This window comes from Helicoverpa armigera, chromosome 6 (assembly GCF_030705265.1).
Source record: "Helicoverpa armigera isolate CAAS_96S chromosome 6, ASM3070526v1, whole genome shotgun sequence".
NCBI classification, from domain to species: Eukaryota; Metazoa; Arthropoda; class Insecta; order Lepidoptera; family Noctuidae; genus Helicoverpa; species Helicoverpa armigera.
In genome coordinates this window covers 86,543-108,772 of record NC_087125.1, presented here as the reverse complement: position 1 = coordinate 108,772, position 22,230 = coordinate 86,543, and the positions used below count along the sequence as shown (strand labels likewise).

Here is a 22,230-nt window from a genome sequence, read left to right as displayed (position 1 = left end):
CCCTAAGACGATCCACTGGACGCATTTTCTAGTCCTAAATACGGTGCCGGGTCAATGTAAAAGCAGTCGATCGAGGTTCCAAAATACAAAGCCGGGTCAATGAAAATGCAGTAGATCACAGGTCCAAAATACGAAGCCAGGTCAATCACAGAAGCAGTCAGTATCAGAGTCCAGGAACACGCAACAATCGTAATAAAAAAACCAGAAAATAACACTCAGAATAAACCAACACGTTAGAAAACGGAAAACGGTTTAATTTAAAAGTATGGTCGACTGTCAATGTCAATCGTCAGTGTTTCAAGTGGTTTCAAGTAGTGTGATTATTGTGATTAACTAAGACGTCCTCATAGATAAAAAGAATTAAAAATAAATCATAAAATTATTTAATTACAATATTTGTTAATATTTCTAATCACAAAACTTTTTTTAGATTTGTTATTAAATCGATGAAATATCGGTCTAAGGTGCAGTGACATCTAGTGACTAAAACGAAGTACAAATACCCAAGTTACGGGGCATCCGTCACTAGATGGCGCATTTCTAAAAACCTCAGAAAATTATTGTACTTCAGTTGTATCCCCATGGTTACGAACACGGTCGTAACAGTTCGTATAGAAAAACTATGTACGGAGGCTGGTTAAGATATTTAGTTTTGAAAATTAACGAGAGGTGGCGCTTTGTTCAATTTTGTATATTTTTTCGTTAGCAACATTATAATGTGGTGTTGCTATCGACTGTTTGTCAGTTCTTTATACGCAAAATACTTACGTCTCTAACTTTGAAATAAGCTTTTCTTCAGAAAAAAGAGGAATGCAAACTTCAAAGCATCTAAATCATAAACAAAATATGTCTACATATGTGATCTACACTTACTTGTTGTTACTTGATATTTATTAAGGTAGAAAATCGCTTTGGTTTTTTCCAAGTGGTTTTGTAAATTTTTGTGTGTAATGGAACGCATATATGTCATGGCGTCCGGCCGGTACCCTTTAAAAGTTGTTGATTGTGTTGTGTGGTGCGTTCTCCTGTTTTTCCGTATATTTGTGGCTTTTCCGACAACGTTTGCTTTCCAAAGGACACCGAAATCTCCGCTTTAATTTTACACCTGTGCGCACTACTTTGGACTCCGAGTTTTCTTTACGATTTGGATTTGACGATATGGGATCTCCGTTCAGATGTTGTGTTCGTTATTGCACTACAACTCGCAGTAAGTTTTAAATATACTATTTTAATGTGGACTTTCCCATTATAAGTATATACAGTACAGTATTATAGGAGATACCGTAGAACAATAATAATATGTCTTCATTTACAGGTGATGATTGCAATGTTATTTTGCATTCATTTCCCAACCCCGATAAGGAAGAGGACAGATTTAGATCTTGGGTCTACTCAATTGGGGGAGATATTCTGGTTTTGGATAACCAATTTGTATTCAAAAACAGAAAAATATGCCACAAGCACTTCGAAAGTAAATACCATACAAGAAGTTCAAGATTAAGTGCTAATGCAGTTCCTACTTTGCATTTAAAAGGTACTTGAAATGTGTTTTGCCTGAGTACAACTATAGATTTTATCTATACTATTACTATATAGGTAACTATCTATACTATACTAATATTATAAAGAGGAAAGACTTGATTGTTTGTATTGAATAGGCTTCTAAACTACTAAACCGATTGAGATAAAATTTGGTATGGACATAGATTAAAACCCGGTGAAAGACTTGGATTGACACCCAGGATTTTTCAGGATGCGGGTGAAACCGCAGGCAGACAGCTAGTATAATATTAACAGGAAAGATTTAACTCAAAAACTACTGGTGTATCTACTTGGGAAACAAGTGAGACAAGTTGTTGCTGGATAAATACTGTCATGCATAGGATAGTTTTTATTTGAATATGAGAAGTAGTTCCCTTGGGATGTAGGTGAAACCGTGGGTGGACTGTACGTAGCTGTTTTCTGCAGCTTCACCCGTGTCCCGGGGGAACTTCTCCCCATACCTGGATAAAATATAGCCTATGTCACTCCCAGATAATATAAATATTTAATGGTGACAGAATTTTTAAAAATTTTCCAGTAGTGTTTGAGTTTATCCATTACAAACAAACAAACAAAGTTATCCTCTTTACAATATTAGTGTAGATGTAGACTAGCGCTATGCCTGTGAACGTAATTTGAATAAGCATTACTGCTCAAAACACTTTCTATTTATTTGGGAATGAGAAATTTTACTGCAGTAAAAAGTTGGCAATTAAATATGTGACCGACTCCACATTTGACACGATTTACATTTTGTTTTGCGTAATTATTACAATTAGTACTATGTTTTTAGTTTCAATTTAAACATGGCTTTGTAGCAGTTTCAACAATTATTCTATAGAGAAAAAATGCCAACCAAGGATATTTTGAAATATCATTTATTTAGTAAAATATAAATGTGACTGACACTACATGCAAAAGGAAGTTGTTTTCGAGAGAATTTTTAAAGTTAAATAACCTTCCTTCGTCAAAGATTAAAAACAGGCACAATTTATTAAAAAAAAAAGAATAAGTGCTTTATCAAAAGTTTCTAAAAGTATATGTATTTCATTTACAGGCATACCTTGTAAAAGACCATTATCAGATGTTACCAATGTGACCAGTTACAATCCAATATTTGCTCAACCTTCAACATCCACAGCAGGTAAGCCATAATTTTGTTACTGAGGTAATCTTGAAAGCATGTTAGTGTTATTCAGTAAAGTGAAAAAGTTTAATTGTCACATCAACTTTATTTTTAAAGTAGTAAGTTTTTTTATTTGATAGAGTTAATATATGATTGTTGCACTTGACTTAACATTGGTATAAAAAATATTTTGTAAATTATTTGTGATTTTTTCTTCAGAACTGGTTAACTTATTTTGGCAGGTCCACTTCATTCTGGTGAACCAATATCTATCAAGACCAGTGAACTTGAGAAGCTAGCAGAAGCAGGTAAATTTCTTAAAACACTTATAGTTTTAACTAGCTTCCGACCGCGGCTTCGCCCGCGTCCAGTTCGGTTATATCGCGTTTCCAAGAGAACTCTCCAAAAGTCCGGGATAAAAACTATCCTACGTTCTTTCTCAATGTCAACTCTATCTCTGTACCAAATTTTATTTAATTCCGTTCAGTGGTTTAGACGTGAAAGCGTAACAGACAGACAGACAGACAGAGTTACTTTCGCATTTATAATATTAGTAGGGAAGTAGGGATTTAACCCCTATTTCACCCCCACACTGGTAAAAAAAATAACTTTCAAAATGAACAAACGATTTTTTGTTTCTTATGACGTGATATTTGATGAACTTGTGTACTAACTTTCAACCCTTATTTCACCCCCCAGCTGGTCGAAATTTCAAAAATGCTAGAAAAAATGTTTAATGATTTCTTATCAAGTGCTTAAATATAAAGTTTCATGGTTTTATCTTTTAAAATTAAGAAATCCCATACAAACTTTCAACCTCTATTTCAACCCCTTCATCCCTTTTTTTCGAAATAAAAAGTAGCCTATGTTCTGTCTCGGGGTCTAAAGATTGTCTGTACCAAATTTCATCAAAATCGGTTGCGAGGATTAAGCGGGAAAGCGTAACAGACAGACAGAGTTACTTTCGCATTTATTATATTAGTTTGGATTAAAATCAGTTGATAGGTATGGTAGATATATTTATTTTCTACCATCAATGTGTATTATTCAAGTATTCTATACAATACCTAGGCAATTTATAGAATACTTGGGGTGTTTAGGGTTAAACAATGTATGAAAAATTGCAAATTTGATTGTCCATTAAATACTTTGCCTAGGTAATGTATACCATACCTGCTGGTTCTTCAGCAGTGTATATATATATATTTTATTATGTTTATACATAAATGCATTAATTTAATTTTTCAGATTTAGGCAAACCTGTAAAGACTTCAGGAGTAAAACATATTTCCCTAAAACAAGCAGCTGCAATGACAAAAAATGGTAAATATTTATTTCATAGATTGTATTAGTATACTATGTGGCGATAAGGTTATCACTAGGAAATTGTTTATTTATTTAATACAATTATTAGATCAATAGTTAACTGTGTACTATTTTATGTGATACTGATAACATTATCGCTACACTGTATATTGCAGTAAGAATTTCAAAAATAGAGAATAGAGTTTTTGGTCACATAGAGAGGAAGATTGGGCTGAAGTAGATTTTCCTCCAAAATAATTAATTGAAAATCTCATTATGTCAAAGTCGCACTTGAATAAGTTAAGTTTTCAATTTCTATGAAAGAGATAATTGACCTACCTTTTAACAGGTTTTTTTTTTTCAGTACCAAACTTAGCGAATCTGCAAAAAACAATCAAGAAGTTACAACAAAAGAAAGAAAGTTACGCCACACGACTGAAAAGAGCCTTAAGACTTTCTGAAAATACCACTTTTCAGAAGTGCTTACAAAAATTTTCGACTTTGGCAGCCTTGTTTACAGTCATGCAATTTCGCGAAATTTCAAAAGGAAAATGGGAAGAAGGTTCACAAAGGACGAAAAAATCATGGCTCTCAGTTTGTACAAACAGGGCCCAAAAGCATATAGATGGCTCAGTAAAATATTTATTTTACCATCTCCTATCACTCTGAGTCGTCTGATTTCCTGTGCTGGTCTAAGACCAGGAATCAACAAAAGGATATTTAACCAGTTGAAGAAAAGAGCCCAAAAAATGACAGAAAATGAAAAGTTATGCATTCTTCTGTTCGATGAAATATCTATTACACCCCATTATGACTATAATAGAAAACGAGATGCCATTACGGGATTTATTAATAATGGAAAACAAACAAACAGGAACATAGCGGATCATGCACTTGTTTTATGTTAAGAGGGTTTGTAAATAATTACAAACAACCATTGGCTTACACATTTTGCAAAGGAACAACTTCCAAAGGAGATTTGAAACTTTTAATAAAAATATTATTTCCGAATTGCAACAGTGTGGGTTTTATGTGCTTGCAACGGTCTGTGACCAAGGGACTACAAATGTTAGCGCTATAAACGAATTGATAGAAGAAAGAAGAGTTGATTATATAAGAAAAAATCTAAATTTTAAGCATCAAATATTTGAAGTCAATGGCAAGGAAATAATACCTATTTTTGACACCCCCCACTTAATAAAAGGGATTAGGAATAATTTAATTACCAAGAATTTGAAGTGCATTATAGAAGATGAAGTTAAAATTGCGAAGTGGGACCACCTAATTAAACTTCATGAGGAAAATCCTTCTTATAAAGGTATACGATTAATTAAAAATCTTACAGAAGCCCACATTGATCCAAAGAAAATCCCCAAGATGAAGGTTAAGATGGCAACTCAAATATTTAGTCAAACAGTCGCTACCAGTATGGGATACCTAGCAGGTGAGTAGTAATACACGCAAAGTACTGGCACGGGTCTTGAATGCTGACCTTCAGCTGCGCACATGCGAAATTTTGGGTTATACTGAGTTTACAATGCGAAAAGCGCCCCCACTCTACGCCGAGCGTTCAAGATCTGTCCCGATACCTATAATAAAATTTGTACAGATAAGTGGTAATTATACACTTTCCTGAGCCTAAAGTATTTACTAAAACTTGATAATGTGTTTGTTTATAGAAAACTAGCTTTCGTCAGCGGTTTCACCAGCTTCTTGAGGAACTACTATATGTTTTTCCGATGAAGGCTATATTACTGCCAAGTTTAATCCCAATCGAGGTTCCAAATGAGGTTTCTAATATAATAAGGAAAGATTTGTATTTTTGTGTGTTGAGTAAACTCAAAATTAGTGATCCAATTGAGATTAAAATTTGTATAGACATAGATTTAAATCCGAGGAATAACATAATGATAGTTTTTATCAGTTCCCTCACGACGCTGGTGAAATCGCGGGCGGACAGCTAGTAGTCATTATACCAAACATGATTTCGAAGTTTCATAAAGCACCAATTACCTGATCACTAGTAATATGCAATACAAAGTTTCTTAGGGATCATTTAAATTAAATTAATTTTATTTCTACTTTTCAGATAAAAGAATACTTCCTTCGGAGTGCAAAGATACCGCAGACGTATTGATGTTTTTCGATCAACTTTTCGACTCTATGAATGGCAGTTTTGAAAATTCAAAAAAAAGAAGCGGTAAAGTGCTGTTAAAATCAGTCACCCCAAAATCTGATCACAGTAAGGTATGGGCGAGGGCAAAAAAAGTTTTAAAATCTATGAAGTTTATTGGTAGAGGAGGAAGGGAAGGTAGTGTGCCATCAATTACAAACTGGTTACGTACGCTGGAAAATATTGAAGTTTTAAAAAATAAGGCATTCAATGAATATAATATAAAATCATTCTGGATGAGACACTTAAATCAAGATCCATTAGAGAATTTTTTTGGCTGTATACGGTCTCATGGATACAGAAATATATCACCAACCCCATCTGGCTTTGAGTCAGCTTTTGCAAGCTTATTAATAAATAATTTATCAAGTAGTCATTCTGTAGGGTCAAATTGTGAAGAAGATGACTGTAAAATTTTTCAATCAATGGACTACTTATTAAAAAAGGAGGATATTAATGAACTCACAGAAATAAATGAAATAGATATCGATGATATTAATTGCGAAATTATAGATTTTAATGAAAAAAAAAGTAATCCAAAAATTATAAGCCAACTCAGCTACGTAACCGGCTATGTAATAAAACAGGCAAAAAAAAATGTATTTAAAAATTGCAAAAATTGTAAAGCAATTTTATATTGTAATGAAGAAGAAGAACAAGAAATAAATGAATATATAAAAATAAGAGAGTACTCTTCGTTTAAATCACTCGCCTACCCTTCCGAAAACACAACAAAACTATTCTCTGCAATCCAAGACGTAGTCACTTATATTTTAAAAAGAAAAAGTGATATGCCTCGCATAAAAAATTATATAAAGACAATTTTGTACACAGTCATAGATTTTAGTTTTTTGACTTGCCCAGACCACAAAAGCGAGTTGACAGATTTTTTATTTGACTTTTCTTCAAGATTTTTTATAAATAACTGGTGCCGGGATGTAAATTTGTTATTAAATGGCACCAGGACAGAAAAAGATGAAGATGATAGCATTAAAGAACGGGCTATTACTTATTATAATAAAAGACACATTATCAAATCATAATAATGATTGTTTTATTTTTTATTCCCTTAGAACTTTTATACTGTGTTCATCTACCGTTTCTCTGTACTGATAATTAATATTTTTCTGTACTATCATAAACATCAGTTCAGACGAAACGGTAGATGAATTCAGATTTAGGTAAGATTTTTGTGCAACAGAGCTATATAATGGTTTTGCTAGCTATAGGTATATACATAGCAAGTTGTAGTTCCTAAAATAAACAAAGGATGGCGCTGTACTGCATTGGCCACTGATAACTCTATTCTTGTAATGTACTCTGTGGTTACGAATCCCGCTAGTGTTTACCTCGAATTAATTTGAAAATTTGGTGATAATTTACAAGTGTAATATACGCAGTGGCCCTGGAAGGACACTAGGTGAGTATTTCACTTCAATATTTTGTAATTAGTCCTGTATGAAAATAATATACCGATCGCAAAAAATATAACCTAAAAGAAAATTCTATGCGAGATTTCTTATTTGAATTTTCTTGTTATACTTGACTGCACATTAAAATATTTCCTTAAAATTGTTTTTATGACAACGTTGAGCTGATTTAGTGTCATTGTCCTGAAATTTTGACCCTTATTCTTGTTATAAATACCCTCAGACCATGTTTGACTATCGGGATTTCTTCATTTCATTACTCACTTAATTAATATTTATCGGGAGCGGTTCCACGTGCGGAATATTCATTAAAATTAGCTAATTATGTCTGGCCACATGATTTTTTGCTTTAAAGGTTGAATCATTATTGTTTTCATTTGCGATTTTAACAAATAGAACAACACAGCTTGACTGGTTTGTTATGTGCGGCGTATCTTATTTGTTTATAATTTTATCATAACAAAATTATATTGACGATAACTGATACCGACTGCGATAACTTCTGCATATCTCTTTCAATTTTCTGATAAACCATGGCTATGATTTTAAATAAATAAAAATCAATCTCCTTTTTCAAAGCTTAATTTAATAAATTCTCAATAAATGTTGAGTTTCCTCATAAAATGTTGATCACTGCTATGTTAACATTTTTATGTAGTGCATATTATTAAATATTTTAAGAATGCTGCATCAAGGTTTATAGAGCTGCGAGATGAACTGACAATATTAAATGATTAATATGAGATGATACATTGTTCAATCATTCTAGTGGTTTACTGTAATATGTTACATGTAATTTATATGTTTTGTTAGTTGCCTTTCACAGCTGAAATTTAATTTTCTCTCATTTGTGAAATTATTTATCAGCCAGCATACATGGTGAGCATACAATTGTTTTTATTTAGCAACTTTCTTTGATAGGTTTTATAAAATTCCATTTCCATAATGTCACTGTTAACATTGTAGGTTGTGAAAGTTCCATTTTACTCTAGGTTTAGGGTGGGATATAAATCACCAGCTTTTTCTAGTGGTTTTAATCAATATGCCTAGGAGCGGCAATCCTGGATATTTACATTTAGGGTCATGCCAACATGCACATTCTAATCTTGCTAAAATAACAACTGAACTTATATTTTCATCATGCTTTATTGCATCATAATATAATTTTGTATACATATAAAAATGCAAGTTTGGATGACTATGAGGATATGTGGGTATGTGTATTATTATAGATATTTATGAATCTTCATAGTGGTACTATAGGCTGCTTATTACATAGGTGTGGGATGTAGTTCCCAGCAATGCGAATAAGCTTGTAAGGATATCTGAATACCTAGTACATATACAAGTGTGCTCTAATGCTTGTGCATGCCCTGCGCAGTTGGCTAAACTCTTAATATGAGAACAGCCGCCGTTGCTGATAATCGGCTAGGAAGACATCATCATCACATATGCAATTTAATTTATTGTACAATCGAACATTTAGCATCAATTGTAACAAAACATTAGTATCGAACGCGTGAACCGCTTGAGATAAAGTTGTTACCACAGCCCACATAATCTGAAGTTGTTCGCACGGCAGGGTCACGCAAGGCCGTGGACTTTGCACTTCCCGCTCAGGTCCCCAAATTGCGCTCATCACGCGTCGTGTGCACGTGTGACGACTGCAACTGATTTCTTTGTCGGGAAAAATATGCATTGCTGGGATTAAAATATGCAAAAAATTGCTTGAAATTAATAGTAGACCCTATCGCGGTTTAAAATGTTAATTAAAATGAACGAAATTATGGCATCAGCTTTGCAAAAAAAATTGTTGGTTTAGTCCAGCTTCCAAGCATTTATTTCGGAGTAATAAGTGACTAGCGAAATAGTAGGTCGCTGCTGGATAAGCCAAAGACATTAATCTGTCTGTGATATTAAGTAAACGAATGTACATAATTTAGAAAGGTTGGCCCTATTCGATGCTAAGTTACATTTGGTCCATCCTGCAATAGATTGCTTATGTCCTTAACTTGGTACAGTTCAATGTATACAAAAGATATGACTTTGTTTCGCAAATTAATTAGGTATCGTTGATGAGTTTCCGACTCATCCGTTAATTGGCTGTTATAATATTTTCGATGATTTTTAATTGACCTTGGCTTATTTCCTTACTCGTTACAGTTCCAAAACATATAAAAGATACTGTCCATTATTTTGAACAAAAATATTTTGAATGGTTTTAATAAAATTATTTGATGTTACGCCATCAGTTCTAGTATTTATGACATTGTTTCTCAAGAAATTATTCCTTGAAACTGTCGCAAACCTGACGACTGTCGCTAATGGATAGTACTCATTCCATGGACATCAAATATGGCGGAATGTTAAGGGTCAACAAACTTGGTAAAAGCTTCAGTACACAAAAGCTTTTAAATCTTACTCCCGTCGGAGCAGCCTCAATAAAATATGTATTGCTACCGTTGTTTATATTTCATAGTAAACTTTTAAACTATTTATTCCCCTTTGTTGTTTTATTTGATTAAATAGTTTTATAATAAGAGTTGAGGCGGGCCGCACTTTTCTCTCTCGGTTGTCTGCAAAAGAAAGTGGCGTTCAATTTTGTTGTGCAGTAAGTACGTAATTCATGTCGGTTGTATTGCACGCAACCAGCTTGACCGTTGCGCTTGACAAACCAACAAAACCTGTAGAAAAACGTTTAGGAGGCCGAACTGTTTTGACGGGGTGAGATTATTGTAATCATTAGTATAGTGCTGCGAAACCAACGAAAATTGTATCTTACACCACCATTGCCATGGCCATGGACTTCGCTTAAACAAGACTCCTCAATCGTTTGATAAAAATAAATATCCGACGTTCCTTTTAGCAAATAACTCAATTATCATTAACTCTTCCTCTCTTCAGCTACAGTAGACTGAACTATAAACAGATAGCCAAAGACAGGCAGTTATTTTAGTGTTCCGCACCGTAATTGCAAAACTGCATTGTTACGGAATTGGCTACGTGCCTGTTCCTCATCTCGTCATATTTTTCTCATCTTTCTAGCTTCTACGAAAAATATTCTTAGTTGATTACTTATCTGAATTGAAGATAGGTTCTTTGCAAAGAGAATAAAGTTACAAATACAATGTGACTCTTTGTACATAATATCCGGTTTTAAGATAATGCTACATGGAGGTCATTATCTCATCGGACAAGATGTTTTCGTCGGCGTGCCCTACCAAGTTTAGTCCAAAGGGCGACGCGCCCTCACATCAGGCGAGCCGCCTTTATCTGCGAGACTGCGACCCACTTGTCTTTCTTCAGATAAAGGCAGAGTACCCACCTCGTTCTTTGTACCCAAGCTACCTGATACAGACTTTAAGTAAATAGTGTCATGTGATGATTAAACACATGCATTAGGTAAGCAGTGTTAACGATTATTTTAACTTTAAACTTGTTTCGGTTTCTGAGTCACTGTCAACGTTTTATTACCAAAATATTTTTGAATACAAACTTACGTTATTTAATTTAAATATTGACCTACGTATTGATTTAAAACTAGTTGTGTCAATTCATTAAGTATTCTGATCAGTATTAGGTGGCAATAATGTTTCTTCAACATCTTTTTATCACCCTTGTCTTGGCTCATAGTTCAGACTATGATAAATAAAGCATCATAGCTGTCTCCTACATTGTTATCATTTATCTGGTCTTCTCACATCCGACTATCCGGCGGAGAGCTTGTCCTTCGATTGTTATCACTAGCTGTCTAACTGTTCGTTACCGACACATCATGTCATTTATGTTGTTATTTATCACATGGAAGAGGAACACGGATGGATCGTATCGTGTTTGTTCATTTGTAATCTTTAGGGCATGACAGAAAAATGACTACAAAGTCCAAAAGGCATAAAACTACTATAATGAAATGTAAGACGATAATTACTACGTTCAAGGTGATAGAAGTAACTACCTGTCATTATCGTCCTAACTCAAATAATATTTTTAACCAATCTGGTTTGCGTTCACTAACCTGAATACTTACATTAACAGCAATTATAATGCATATGCACCAGCCGTTGCAGTTGAGTTAATAAATAACACGGTCGATGCAGTCGCTCCTCGCGCCATAAAGCATATTTCACGATAATCCACTTCCAATGCTCCAGGTATAAGATTACAAGCATTCATTGGGCTCGAGATGTCTATTATCCGATCAGACATCCTACGCGCCTTCATTGATCTATCTTCTATTAGCTATGCTTATAATACAGTATCTGCATAATTTATGTTACAAGGCTAACGTTTCTTGTGATCAATGTGTATCATATTTCATACTTTTCCGTCGTTATCTCTCAGTATATTTTATTTACGCCCTTTAAGAGGTTTATGTCGCTTCTCTACATTACTTTTAATCTAACTGATACGCTATTTCGAGAGCAATTAGTCCTATTTCACCGCAACGCGCAAACTGTATTGGATAGCTTGTCGATATCAATCTGCACTGATTCCCGATTTTGAGTGCTACCATTAGCTTAGTTTGTGTTCTTATTTTCACTATCCCCCAGTTTTTCCATTGTTCTTTCTTTCGATTCGAAAACTTTCGACTCGATGCTGTTGACTATAGATACAGTGGCCAAAATGTTGCCTAGAGTCCACTGATTTTCGAATCCTCTTACCAATGGCTAGGTTTTACCACCAGAAGTATCCCAGATACAAACAAAAGCTTTGCAAGGCTAAAGCAAATGAAGACAAAATGCTTGAATATAAACGTCTTGAATACAAGTTATTTCTCTCAAGCTAGGTCTTTCAGCACGCGCGGTGGGGCTAAGTGTGTCAAGGGGCGAGAGTTCATAGGACACGCGTGCCTCACACTAACACTTTGGACTGGTGGCTGCACAGCACATGACCGCTGTGTCTTGTACCCGACCATGTTTACTGACACATAGATTACGCGCCCAGCTTACTATCCTTGAGTTTGTACTGTAAGATGGAAAGATATTATGTGTCACACTGTTTGTTACTCAAATAGACTTATCAGTAATCGATTTGTTGACTGGGTGGATGATGAATCTGTACGATAAAGCGTTTCGAGACAAAATAACTGCTAATCTAATTTAAGAGAAGTTATTTACTTCTATGTCGTTTTGAACTTAAATCTAACCTGTAATGATCGATGTGCATTTTAGTTCGATAGCAATTTCCTGTTACAAACATTTTAACCCTCATTATGGCGAAGTGTTTTGGCCTCCAAACTTGCTGCTAACCGGATGCCCGCAGTAAGTGACCACCATAATATTTAAACGCATTATCTTGTGGGGATGTAAACGAGAGAACAGTCCACCCATATTTGATTACACTGGAAGTAACGCCCGTCCTGTCTATTCTCGTCCGGGAGTACGGACTTCGCCCCAGAACCGAGCCCGGCCATTATCCCATCGTCCCGTCTGCGCGAGAGTTGCTTTCCGGCGAGTACCATCCGTTTGTAGGGCGACCACACGAAGGGTCTTTGTTCAAACCCATTTAAACTCTTCTATCATCGAAAAACTGAGATTTGATTTCATGTCAGTTGCCTTACTGGAGTCATGGGCGTAGCCAGCTTTGGGCTCAGGGTGGGCAGCAGTCAACCTATGCCCGGGGAGGGCGGGGGCTCTCAATTTTTGTATCTTGAGCCGTTAATCTCAAACTTGTTAATCTCTTAATTTGAGAGGTTTATATTTTCAGGTACAGAAAATAAACAATGACACCACAGGACAAAAGCCAAAATAAGGCTATATATTATCGAGCGCGAAATTTTTATCGGACTTAAACCAAATATTACGTAAATTTAGCCCAAACGTACCTACTTTAATTTTGTTTGTTGACGAATGCAAAATAAGCTCATATAGTTTCTGAATACGCGGGCGAAGCGAGAGTGAAATTTTATCGGACTTAAACCAAATATTACGTAAAATGTAGCCCAAACGTACTTAACTTTTGTTTGTTGACAAATGCAAAAACAAGGGCATATAGTTTCTGAATAGGTACGCCAGCGAAGCGAGCGCGAAATTTTTCGGACTTAAACCAAATATTACGTAAAATTTAGCCCAAACGTACCTTTTGTTTCTTGACAAACACGAACATAATATAGTTTCTGAATACGCGAGCGAAGCGAGCGCGAAATTTTATTTATTTTTAAGACTCAAAACTACGTAAAATGTCGCCCTAATATACATTTTCATGAATGGGGAACCTAGGTACGACACACCCGATATACGTCCCTACGAAAACCCCTCGCTCGTATAGATAAGTCGATAAAAATAAAGCTAGATAACGTATAGCAACGTCGCGCAGCTAAGCTTCGCGGACCACTCGGAATGCCTTCTGGGACCAACAGTGGTCCGCCACAGGTTAAGAACCACTGTGCTAAACGATCGTTCTATTGTACAGGTCGTACATGGCTGGGCAAGCAAAATAGCGAGCGCGGTTTTACACTAGGATAAAATTGCATTTCCCAAATTTTGATCACATCTACCAGTTCCATCTCCTTCAATGCATTATTTTGGATTAGATGGACGGCTCGGCTTGCTACGCCACATAACAACTATTCTTTTAGGGAATACGGCTCGCTTTCAATGACGCGTGCACCGCGCTCGTTCGGGAACTCGAGCGTGCATTTTGTTTTGATCGCTCTTTTCAAAGTCGACAATTTTTGTGCAATAACTTACGGATAGTACGTATGTTGTTGATGTTGTTAGTTAGAGTTAGTAAAAAACATTGTTTAATCAGACACCTTATAGGTCAGAGCCAGGGCCAGGGTGGGGCAAGTGCCCCAGCTTGCTCCAGTGTGGCTACGCCAATGACTGGAGTTACAGTAACAGTATTGAACGATTTTGCAACAAAAGTTACATAAATACGCCACAATCAATTAACCTCAACAAACAGTTGAGCTCACGTCGAACTCTGACCGCTGGTTTTATTATGTAATTGACATTCCGAAACCACAAGCATTAATTTATTATTATTTCCTAGTATCGCGCATTCTGTTTGATCATGTGTATTTTCCGGATCACTGGTTCCTGTGTATCTGGTGTATACCTATGTTTAGTAGGAGAACTAGCTTTATTTGCCCGTGTACAAAACTGAAGCAAGTTTTAAGCTGTACACACGATGTTCCCCTGTTAAGTCGACCGACCGACTGAAGCTCGTAAGTAGTTTCATAAGTATGCGTCAACGATGGTATTAGAAAAGTTTGTTTTGAATTCAAATATGTATTAGTGCAATAACCTTGCTACCAAGATTGTTTTATCTGTAGCTCAATAACGTGATATCTTTAAATAAGTTTGTCTGCTTTGTTATTTTGTCCTCATAACCGTCTGTCCTTTCCTTTTGTTTGGTAGTTGTTATTTATAATATGATCTGATCTTATCTCCGCGAATCATTCAACCGTAATGATTCATTCAATTAGAACGAATCTCTTGTCGATATCGCGGCGGTCTGTTTACGTACACATATTATATTGAACGATCTTACTCATGGGAGCGTTCAGTCAATTCCCAGATTGAATTGCGTCACTCATTCATTAACAAGGAATTGCATTTCCTTGTATGTTACGTCGATGTTACTCTTTAGTCAAGTTAATATATTATCAATTTATCCTGTATGACTGTTCACGCTATTTTTAAGAGTGTAAAATCCACAAGTGCATTAAACAAATGACATATTATTCAACATATGCGTTACAAAAATCTGAAGAGTTAATCAGTAAGTGCAAAGTCCGGAACGTCTACGAACAACAAAGAACATGGTTACTGCACACGGAGCGTGCTTAGGTCATTCAGCCGCACGTTTTGCCCATTGTCTCACGTGTGTAGGAGTCTTTATAACACAACAAATAACTTGTCATCTTATATCCTCCGCACCATTAGCTCTTATATCATCGAGTTTAAAGTTCAGTTTAGCTTGTCACCTTCCGCAGGATGTCCCGATTTGTTGTTAAGGAATTATTCTATTCGCAGCTTCTGTAATGACAAACAATCGGTTTTTATTAAGCTCATTAAACAAGTAGGATATCTGTTATCGTCGTCTGCCTAATTTATTGGGAAGTGTCTGCTGACTTTGTATTACTTCTCCAAATTTTTTGAAAGAACCCTACGATTGTAACATGAAATGCCTGATAAAACATGAAGTTCTCAAGCAATCGTTTTGTTTCATGCTGAAACAATAAAAGCTTTGCTCCACAATGTAATTATTATTCCAATATTTGAACATTCAATAAACAAAGGAGTCGTGTCTAAAGAAAATCTAACATGTCTGAAAATAACTTCGATCTCCAGGGGCTGTTTCACGAATGCTTACAGACTCATGCTGACGTCATCAAGCGAACACTCAAGATCTGTGTTCTTCATAAACTCCAATTTTTCTTATTTCTTGACTCACTCAAGATTTCAGGAGATTTATTGGATTTTTTCGTACTGGCACTACCAGTAGACAGAGCAGTGCTTATCTTTATGATAAGAAGATAAAAATCAATAACAGACTGAAATAAAAATCTTTAAGCAATACTCCTTGCCTGCGATCTCCGATAAATATTTAATTGGTATGCATTACTGGTTTATTATGTTTACCAACATCTTCCTTTATAATGTCGTTCTGTATGCAGATCGGCTTTGCACTGAAAGCCAAAGCCAGTCAATTGCGGATTAGCTTCGTCGTCCAAATAACAACCGGCGTACACCCTGTTAGGCTGTCGTGGGGAGGGTGACCTTCTATAACCCACTACGACTACATTCGGAGTTTGATTAATGGAAGCGGGTTGGACGGCCGGCTGAGTGCAGATGCACCAAGCTATAGAGATGTTTGTACTCTCGTATTGATGTCTGGCGAGCCTACCAAGCTTTCGCAGTCGGTTTTGAAGTCGAAAGTCTGATCAGGGAGCTAATTCTATGGAGTGTTTAAAATTACACACTCTTTAAAGCTCTATCCCGTGAAAATCTTCCTTGTAAAATATTTGCTTCATATAACAATAGTCTTTAAATTACCCCGATGTGAAGTTTTATGATAAAACTGACTAGCTGCTTGTTGTATGTAACTCTAACTTGTAATCACGAGAAAAATACCAGCCCATCATTATGTGAAGTAAATTATGTATAATGACGCTTGACGTTGTTTCCTAACGCGACTTATTGTTTTCGCTTAAAATTATGTGTCCAAGGTGAGATCAATCACCATAAATGGCAGTTCTGAAAGCTATTTTGAAAGACATGGTTTTGATAAATATTTTTATGCGTAACAGAAATGCGGTGACGTAGGGAGTCTGGATGATGTATCAACAATCACGGCCACGTGTGGCTGTGTATCGCACGATCACGCCACCGCGTCTACCATGGGCTCCTAATTCACTTCTATCTAAATCGCATTCTGTCGCACTCTCCGATTCTTTCAAACAAGATTGTTGGTTTTCGTCCGCGTGAGAAAACAAGTCGAGTTCGCCACACGTGGTACAGTCCCTTCACCGTTCCACGTCACTGGTGCTTTTCGAGTTTCGACTCAGTTTCCGAACGCGCATCGCGCCGGCCGGACACACCGTGCGTTTGCCGAACATTAGACTAAAGTTACTTTTTTTCTCTCTTTTATCGAGTGGCTGTGATAGTCGTTAAGTGATATTTTAATATAGTTCTAGGTTACCAGTTACTGTTAAGCCGGTAAGTGACTTAAGTTTATTACAGTCATGTGTTACCACGTGAAGTACAAAGTTTAACCGCGTTTCGAACAGTTATAATTACCCTTGTTAAGGGTTCTTAGCGATAACATAACGCATAAGATGAATTAAATTAGTATCGTAGATCAAATAATAGTAATCGTGCGTTATCGTGTGTAAACAAAGTTAAACAAACTATTCATTATTTTATTTTAGAGAATGCGCAAACCGATTGATAGCAATCTTTTCGCACCTGACTTTATTTGTAATTGAACATAAAGTTAACAAAGAGGTCTGGCGATTGGCTTAACTTTTTTATGCTTAGCGTCTAGAACTTTCACATTTGAAGTTATTCTACAGTATTTTTTTTGCGGGTAGACAAATAAAATTATTTTATTAGGAAAAATCACCATTAAAGCCACATGAATGGTGTAGAAACCCCATCAATGTGTTTTACTATTCTTACTCAATGAACACATCAACATAGACTTATGTTTATTTAGACAAGGCGGATATTCCTGAGGTCAATACCTTGCGAATAGTACCCGCGTCATTCGCATAATTTGTACGATACATTGTGTCAGTCATTTCTAATGATATATCACCACTTGTCGAAATCCTTATCTAGTGTAAATATTTAACTTCCTTCATTTTGGTTGCCAAATTGTAATAGGTTTGTTCGGTACACAAAGGGTTAAGTTGATCAAAATTGGAACATGAGGTTGCTTCAGTTCTCTTCGACTTTTTTAACTTCATTTATGTCAGCTGATTTAACTACAAGCGTTTTCCTTATACCAAACTGTCATGCATTCAATATTTTTTTTTTCAAACACCTTTTCCTTGATGATTTGGAGTATTTCTAAAAGATGTTTGTCGAAGTCTTGATGTTGACTCTGTTGGTTGGCAACACAACCCATCTTACTCATGACGACTGTTACTTTCGCTTTTAAGCAATTTAATGATTATGACCGCTCTCTTACCTCTTTTGAGTAGTTCTTGAGACCTCCAAAATAATTTTTTTCATTTTCGTAAAAACGTAGATACTGTTCGATGACTAAAAACAGTTAGAACTAATTCGAACTTGACCAAGTTCTAATTGAATCGTCACAATGTCAATTGTATTGTTATTTTTAGCAAAGTACACATAAATATGTATAAGTATTTCGAATTTAAATACATAAGTGGGTAATGAGTCAATGACTACTTGAACGAGGTCATCCTTCTTTAATTATTTATTTATTTTAGAAGATTTGCATAAACCCCGCTATTCAGACGTTTCTGCTTTCGCGTTACCTAGTTCTGCAGAAGTTTCTCCTTTCTGTATTATTCTGAAAGCTGTTGTAATGATAACTGTCTTCAAAATCTTCAAATACATCTTAGTATTCAAGCGGTTACGTGTTAATTTTGTTTGCACCTCAACCCCTGCTCCCCTTCTAATAAAGCGAACCTTGACATTGAATGTAAAAGGCCTTGGCCGGATACACGCGAAACTGTTTAGAATTTTCGTTTTCTTAAGATAAAATATACGAAACTGTTGGCAGGTATTGTCTTTTAAGAAGCTCTAGAGAAGGGTACAGTATATTAGGTACGTACACATGTTTATTGACGCATTTTCCTCCTTTCGGATATTCTCGTATGTCCTTCGTGGTTTTCTAGCTAATGAGTGTCATGACTGGGTTTTCGTCTTCACACAAAAATTTATCAGATATCTATTAATAATCCTTACACAAGTTTCCAATTGTTTTACCCTATGTCTGTATGGCTGTATAAAGAAAATCGTATCTTTATCAGCTTTTTAATTTTAGTTCTGTGTGCTTTTAATTTTCATCAGTCGAGTGATTCTCATCAGCGCACTCCGAGATTAAATAATTCAATTTACTTATCAACATCACGTATGAAGCTGTTGTTCAATAATTGGTATTCTGTTATCGCATGTTATGTTATGACTTTATATGCAATTATCATCGATACGGTTTTAATTTAAATAAACACCTCGTAAATCTCCCACAGATAATAGAGGACAGCGCGTATTGTAGCTACCAGGCGATAAGAAATCACGAGGTGGTATAATGGGTCAACGTGATGATTTATCAATAGCGTGAATAGCCGAAAACAAAAGTAGTGAACTATTGTGCTTATACACTTGAGATACTGTCAGACGTGCGCCTTCTTCCTACACTAGTGTTTTATGCACAAACACAGGTATCACCTAAGAACGCCTTCATGACGGCGAATACGCACAGAGGTCATTGATCCGATCCTGCATTGTCTGGCGCGCCTACTCTTTCACTACCACTGATGAAATGGCCCGCTTAATTAAATACACACGCCATAATGCATAGAAACAGGTGTGCGCGTAATAATAATATGAGAATATAGTCACGCGGCAGCAGGTACGCAATTACACATGGCCGAGAAACCTTAACACGTTATCTAACTGTTGCGTGTATAATCTATAGACTAGTGCACCAGTGTTTTCACTTAATGTGAGTAAATACCCACTTTCCAAAAAGAATGACAAAACAAAAAATAAGGGACAAAAAGACGCAGCAATTCAAACATCCTTATAAAATTAAAGCAAACAAAAGTAGAATGTTTTATTCAAAGTCTTCAAACACAGCTGCCGGAGTAACAAAGTAACAGAAATGTCTTTATCAGAATGTTAATAAAGATGTTTTATTTTTACTCTTTTACGCACATGGGTTCCTGGCAACTCGAGTACGGTACTTAGAATTCACAAGGCGAATTCCGTGGAAGACCGAAGTGTCCTTCTTGTTTGACTCGACTTTGATCAGCAAAATAAGGTTACGAGGAAAGACTTTGGAACTAAACAACAAAAATAATCATGGACAATATTGCTGTTTTGCTAAAGAACGACGTTGTCTTATGTATTTTTTATTTAATGTGACTTTCATCTTCTTTTCGAGGTCATTCTTTTTGCTGACAATCTTCATTTTTACGCATTTTCCTTTTAGGTGATACCGTTTCAACAATCCTCGTAACTTAGCATCTTAAGTCTGGACATCCAACGCTACTTGTGGTGTCCCAATATCTAAAAATAGGTTTCTGAAGGCGACACTCCGCTGTGGAATAATAAAGTGACCTTTCGAGCTATTGAACTTTCAACCGAGGCTATCAGTTCGGCCGATTGTAGGTGTAGAGAGACGGTGGTATCATGTTGTTAACCCGCTGATAACCCAAGAATGGTAATACAGGCGCCGTAAGGACACTCACGGACGGGCCGTCGCTTGGCGGATACCGATACTGATAAATTGATTAATAAACATGTTTTTATGCACTGAAATGCATTATTGCTATCAATAATTACTGATTATTAGAAGGAAATGCTGTCCCGTTTCTCTTATCGATAAGTTATAAATATTTTTTTGTTTCATAATTTATTTTAATAACATGGTGATAACTTGAATGTAAGAGTTAGTAGAGTAACTCCTTTTGGTGGTACAATTTAGACCCTTTCTAGACTTCTTTTGAATTCAATGAGTTCCTTGACTCACCTTATACCAATGTCTTGAGGGATTAATACACAAAACATAATGTATCCTTTAAAATATAATTTCAACTCTACACATGTGCACAGTGCGTGTTGTTGTACATTCGTCATAAAGTAAATTCGTCCCGAGTAACGTGTAAATTTGCCACAACTCTAATTTATACAATAAATTTCCAATATATTAATTTTGTTTATTGTAAATTCGTCATTGGTTTTATTTGCACCGATAGCAAAAAATAAACAAGAAGTAGAATAAAATGTTATATATTTTTCAGAATCACATCAATGTTATTGATTTACCTTACATTGACATAAAAGAATCACTCGAGTGAACGATTTGCCTTAACCTTAACAATAATAAGATAAACAATAGAAAGACATTAAAACACAGCCATAAACATCTTTTTTAATTTAACATAACATTTATAAAGAATCACAGTTCTCGACTTGCTGACTTGCCAACAACAATATAGATAAATATAATAACCTAACATCTACGTAAAATCATAGTTCTCAAGTGGCTGGTATGCCCGTAACATTACGAATAATAAGAAAACAGCTAAAGTCTGTCATTAACCTAAACAACATAAAAATCACAGATTTTTGTGGTTATTACGAACAACATTACAATAATAAGAAAAATAATTACATCACAGTTATAATCACTTTTTTTAACCTAAGTAAAATCACAGTTCTGAATGGCTGACCTGTCTATAACAATACAAAATAATAAGACTTATAAGTATTATTGTTGCCTGCGACTTCGTCTGGGCAATTTGAATTGTCAAAATACTACTTATGCCGTAGCGTAGGTGTATTCTTTTACATAACAATATAATTAGTATTACCACTTAGCAGCAGCACGGGTTGATCAATCAAGGTGGTATCGACGATGTGTGACTATTTATCTAAAACAAAGTAAAGTTTGTGACGTTGAGGAAATCTCTGATCTAGTCAACCGAAATTATTACGTAATTCTCACAAAAACAAAGGTCTGACAAAGTTGTCATTTGTACATTTTCTGCAGCAGCTGCGACAAATCAGGAGCCAGAAAGTCTGTCAAACAGTTTTACTTACCATGGATAACGCGGTGTCTAGTTCACTGGGTTGAAGAGATAAGTAGCACAAGTAAACATTGGTACTCAAAAGATTCGGTTTGACTGGAAGCCAACACCCACAAATTGAGGAATAGTTGGGTGGATGATGACTGAGTCATCAGGCAAGCGCATAGTTTCACCACTTGTATTTCTGGGATTTTCTGTGCACTCACTCACTATGTTATGTTAAATTCCACCAAATGTTTGCATTAGTTCACGATCATAAAGTATATCCGATAGAGTAAGTCCAATTCGTGTGTTGGCACTTGAAGCCTGCAGTTCTTCCAAGATTTTCAAAATGTACGCTCGCAATTTGTCATTTCTTGGTGGAGCCAGCAGATCAGAAGAAACATAAGTGTGTGTATACTGTGCGTCACTACTGCAC

The 22,230-nt window shown here is 35.7% G+C and overlaps 1 protein-coding gene across 4 annotated transcripts in view; it reads left to right on the top strand.

Moving 5' to 3' along the window:
- The first annotated feature begins 843 nt into the window (after positions 1-843).
- The window catches only part of LOC135116973 (uncharacterized), a 30,228-nt gene continuing 8,841 nt past the window's right edge, over positions 844-22,230 (top strand). Inside the window, exons 1-6 of one of the 4 annotated variants that reach the window (XM_064035056.1) lie at positions 844-1,207; positions 1,316-1,534; positions 2,600-2,686; positions 2,911-2,976; positions 3,917-3,991; positions 4,338-5,417. In XM_064035056.1, coding sequence (XP_063891126.1) covers positions 1,159-1,207; positions 1,316-1,534; positions 2,600-2,686; positions 2,911-2,976; positions 3,917-3,991; positions 4,338-4,642 — 801 coding nt within the window. In that variant the 5' untranslated portion in view covers positions 844-1,158 and the 3' untranslated portion in view covers positions 4,643-5,417. Of the gene's footprint in view, positions 1,535-1,580; positions 3,992-4,337; positions 5,418-6,062; positions 7,567-22,230 lie in introns of those variants that run through there. The other 3 variants (XR_010276547.1, XR_010276546.1, XR_010276548.1) reach the window with 3 other exon arrangements.